General features: G+C 58.7%; 1 protein-coding gene across 1 annotated transcript in view; it reads right to left on the reverse strand.

Annotated features, from left to right (window-relative positions):
- PLEKHD1 (pleckstrin homology and coiled-coil domain containing D1) overlaps nt 1-4906 on the reverse strand; it is a 26805-nt gene that overhangs the window by 9000 nt on the left and 12899 nt on the right. Inside the window, exons 2-4 of the mRNA XM_004699012.2 lie at nt 608-701; nt 220-309; nt 5-63 (exon numbers count right to left, since the gene is read on the reverse strand). Coding sequence (XP_004699069.1) covers nt 5-63; nt 220-309; nt 608-701 — 243 coding nt within the window. The remainder of the gene's footprint in view (nt 1-4; nt 64-219; nt 310-607; nt 702-4906) is intronic.

A 4906-nucleotide genomic window follows, 5' to 3' on the forward strand; every position in this document is an offset into this window, starting at 1 on the left:
CTGCAGCATCTCCAGCCACTGGGTCTGCTCGAACTCGGACTCAGCGGCTAGCACGATGTTCCCCTGCCAGGAGGGGAGACACGGGGCTGCCTGAGAGCTGGGTTCTTCGGAGGCGATGGGGAGGGAGGGGCGCCCGCAGCTCTGGCAGCCCCCCTCCCCACCGCCCTCCCGCTCCAGGGAAACAGGAAGCCAGGCTGAAGCCACAAGCGCAGCACTCACGTGGAAATCCTGATGGGAGATCTTCATGGCGTAGGGCATGCTGGGCTCCTCCTTGGCCTCCACCAGGCAGCCCCCCAGAGGGATGACACCCTGAGGAAGAACCGGAAGCAGCAGCCCCGGCCCCGCCCAGCCCAGGTCACTCAGGGCCCCCTAGGGACGGCAGGCCGGAAGCCAGGTCCTGGGCCACTGGGCAGACCAGTGACTCCCAGGGGGAGGGGAGGCATGGAAGGGTGGGGGCCCAACCCAGGAGGGGCGCAGGGGGTTCTCACTCATCCAGGAGAATCTGCTGCCCAAACTCTGCCAGGCACAACCTCTACTGGGCCCTAACCTGCCCAAGCTACACCCGCTTGGCCCACTGGGCCCACTGGGTCTCAGGAGGCTGCCTCACCTTAGGGTGGATGTTGAAGTACTTATTGGTTTCAAAGCTCTTTTTCTCACTCTCTGAGTAGTACAGCAGAAAGCTTTCTTTGATGATGAAAAACCTATGGGGGGGTGGAGGGGGGCAAGCAGGAGAGAAGGGGTGAGGTTTCTCAGGGAGGGGCTGAACTCATAGGGAGCCCCTGGGAGGCAGTTCAGACTCACTCATCCGCATGGCCCCAGGCTCCACATCTGGGCAGAGACCACAGACCAGGCAGTGGAGGCAGGGAGGCCCCAGCTGGCTGGGCCCGGCTGCTCCTACCACGGTCTCCTAAGTGTCCCTCCCTCACCACCCATACCTGTATATCTGCCTCCCACGAGCACATCAGCCCCTGAGACATCGCCTCCAGTGTCTTGGGGTGGGGCCCAGCATGCAGGGAGGGGAGAGAGACCACTCAAGCTTCCGAGTAATCGTGGCGGCCAATCACCAGAGGGACATGGGCTAACAGGGAGGCGTGGAGAGACACTGCACGGTGACCCCTGCATCCCTTGTGGCTGAGGTAGCTCCGTGGCCATCTATTGGGACTCGGGTCTGACTTTGATTTCTGTGGCCAGGTGCTTTGTGCCTGCTGGGAAGCCAACATCCCTGATGCCAATCCATGAGACATCAGGCCCACCCGTGAACTCTCTAGGACTAATGAGTGGGGCTGACTGTGACAAGACACTCAGTGTCCTTCAGGGACACTCAAAGTGGCCGGCCTCTTCCCACAAGGCTCCTGCTAATGTAGTAATGGGATTGGAGCAGAACTTGATGGAGGTTCTGAAAGTTTCTGGGGCGTGTGTGTGCTGTTAGAGGTGAGCACAGCGTGTGTGCTCAGTGGCCAACAGTGTGACTCTCTTCCCCACCCTGCCTCCAGGGACATCACCTTGGCATCCATACCGTCCCTGGGTGTAAATACACCATACCCAACCAAACTCACTGCTATGGCATCCATGCTGACTTGGCAAAACCCTGTGGGACAGGGCAGAGCTGCCCCTGTGGGTTTGCGAGCTGGTAAATCTTTATGGGAGTAGAAAGCCTCATCCTTTTCCCGCAGAGCGGTTGGTGGTTTCGAACTGCTGCCCTTGTGGTTAGCATGCGAAGGTGATCAAATGCTACACACAGCGCTTCTCCGGTACACTGCTGGCTGAAAGCACCCTCTGGTGAGTGAGGGCCTTGGAAAGTCACAGCTGCTTGGTAGCTCCAGAGGTCATCGCAGCTTGGGGACCATGGGAAAGTGGACAGCTGGCAGGGAGGTGAAGCTCAGATTTGCCCTGCCATTTGACCTTTCTGCCAGCTCGTTTTCTTGATTTCCACTGACCCACTGCCCAGCCAGATAGTGGGTGCAGCCCCAAGGCCAACTCTACCCGAGGCCCACCTGCCCCTAGAGGGAAGAGCAGACGACAGCCCCCACTCCAAAACCGGAGCCCAGCCCACCTTCTCAGCTTCCCCACAGGCCTGCCTGTTGGCGTCTTGGCTCCAGAAAGACCTCCTGCCTGCCACTGCGCTGTGGGCACAGATGATGCCCTCCCTGTCCGAGTCATCTGGCTGAGTGCCAGCATGGTCCCTGCTGGTGTCTGAATGCCTCTCACTTGGCTGTGAACTTGACACTGATCTCTCATTGCCAACCCCGGGTGCTTGTCTTGTCCCGAGGGGGTGCTAGGCCCCTGGAGGGTGAGGGGCATGCCCCTCAGGTCTGTGGGTCTCCACATATTCCAGACGGGCTTTGGAAGGTCATAAGGGCATGCACGTTTCTGTGAGAGGTGCTGGGCCTTCCCTTCAGCTCTCTGATCCCGGATAGTGGGGATAGTAGCACCTCCTTTACCGGTTGCTGTGAGATCAAATGAGATGGTGAGGGAGAGTCCCAGACCTGGCTGAGCCATCTGTACTCCCAAGTCTGAGTCTACACCAACTGCAGCATCAGCTGGATCCAAGGCACAGGGCAGCTCCCCAACCCCCTCCGAGGGCTTCGTCCTGCTGTTCCAGAGCCCCTCCCCAGTGGGGAGGACAGAGCTCTGGGCCAGGGCATTGGGCAGGAGGTGTGCAGTCAGATGCATGGGCCAGGAGGGGGTTAGTTTCTGGAACAATCCCCTTCTCTCGCAGCTCCAACCTCAGCCAAGCCAGTCTGGTTGAGCGGCCCTTTGCTACCTCTGTAAAACAGGGGTGCACAGCTCTCTCTTGGGGCTGCGGAGATGCACCATTTGTCCATCCAACAAATCCCAACTGAGCGTCTACTCTGCTGGCACTGTTCTAGGTGCTGGGGACACAGCTGTGGGTAAAGAGACGCAGACCCTGCTCCGTCGAGCTGACGCTTCAGAGTGTGCATGGCGGCAGGTGCGATTCCCATTCACAAGGGCCCCAGTTGGACACTATGGGACTGCCCCGGGGAGTGTCAGGTGTGACCTGTCAGAAGCCGATCATCAGGTCTGCGTTACTGGTGTGCCTGGGTGGGTTTGAACTGACAACCTTTCAGTCCATAGCCTGGTGTTGAACTGTTTGTGCCACCCAGGGCCTCTGGTGTGGTGGGAAGGTGGACAGTAGATTGATAAGAGAAGTACATGCAGGGGTCAAGGTTACAGAGAAAACACCGTAGGCTAAAGAAGAGCCCTGGGGGCATAGTGGGTTACGCGTTGGGCTATGAACTTTGAGGTCAGCGGTTCAAACCCCCAAGCTACTCTGAGGGAGTCAGAAGAGGCTTTCTATCCCCATCAAGAGGTGCAGTCATGGAAACCCCCGGGGGCAGTTCTACTGTGTCCTGTAAGTTTGCTGTGAGCCCAAATCGACTCCGAGGCAGTGGATTTTGCTTTGGTAAGAAATAAAGTTAGGCAAACACAAATGGGAAGCTATTGTTATGAGAGCACTGTTATAAAAAAAATTCAAGGAAAGGTCTTCATACCAAAAGATTGTGATGGTTATGGGGAGGGAGGAGAGAGGGGAGGGAGGAGAGAGGAAGCAACAAGCTCAGGGTGGTTGTTGTTAGGTGCCGCTGCGTTGGTCCCAGCCCATAGCGACCCTGCGTACAACACTGCCTGTCCTGCTGGACGGTGGACAGGTGTGTTACCTTGGGAGAGTGGTGGGGACACTGTCCTACAAGAGAGAGATGGGAAGAAGGGGCAGGAAGAAACAGGGCCAGCCATGGGGGTGGGGGGTTGATAAGTTGATTGAGTGGTGGGATGCAAAAACCGTGTGATATGTTGCTTACATGCCAACAAAACTGTTTAAGAAGAGCAATCTGCCACGTAACCCCACCTAATTCACAAGTAAATGTTTGAAAAACAAACAAAACACAGCTGGCGGAGGGGTGCTTGGGTGTGACAGGGGATGGGAGGCTCCAGTTTCGGGGATTAAACAGGGCAGTCAGGGAGGCCTGCGTTCAGGAGAGGGGGGGTGCCAGGTGTGGGCACTGCAGCTACAAAGGTGGACCGTGGGCCTGCAGATGGAAGGAGCCGCTGCGGAGGAGCTGGTGGGGCGGTGGCACGGTGAGTCCGGCAGGGCTAGTGGGCAAACGGTGCCTGAGCACCGCCACGGACGCCGCTTGGTCCTCAGCAGCTGCCTGTGACAGTGAGAGCGTGTGACCACTCACAGTCACCCGAGCAGGTGGGAGCTTCCACATGCAGACAGAGGCTCGTTGCTGCCGGTGGCTCTTCTCCAGGATTCCGGGTGGGAGTGACAGCGGACCTATCGTCCCTGCTGTGTTGAGACATCGCCCCGAGAAGGGACAGAGGGGGCGGGTGAAGGCGTGTGAGGGCCTCAGCCGAGCGGCGCATAACCCGGCAGCTGTGTGACTGTGGAGTGGGCCCGCCTCTTGGCAGGGCCACATGTGCAGCGTACAACTGCTTGGGGTGGCTTTCTGGGCGGCTGTCTCTATGGAAACAGCTCGCCAGGCCTTTCTTTCGTGATTCTGCTGCTGTGGCTTCAAACAGCCAGGCATAAACTATTGGTGCCACCCAGGGGTCTCCTTCTTCTCCTCCTGCTGCCTGAAAGAGGGCGCAGAGAAGGGCAGGGGAAGACGGATGGGTGCTCCCTGCTGGCCAGACTTCAGCTGACAGAGGGCTGCAGGGGTTAGGAAGGGCCTACGGACCATATAGGCCAAGCCCACCCTGTTCCAGCTGTTCTCAGCTTGGCCGGAGATGGGTGGAGGAGGCGAGGGGAGCCTGCTCCCTGGCTGGCAGGGATCCATCCTGCCCAACAAAGGGCCCGTGGCAAGCACCCTCCTGGGACCCAGACACCAGCTGTGCTTCTAAGCCTGTCTCTCTCAGGGACAGCTGGCTGCTGCTGCTGCTGCTGCTG

The sequence above is a fragment of the Echinops telfairi genome, unplaced genomic scaffold (assembly GCF_000313985.2).
Source record: "Echinops telfairi isolate 266 unplaced genomic scaffold, ASM31398v2 ScPeMD7_18;HRSCAF=68, whole genome shotgun sequence".
Lineage (NCBI taxonomy): Eukaryota > Metazoa > Chordata > Mammalia > Afrosoricida > Tenrecidae > Echinops > Echinops telfairi.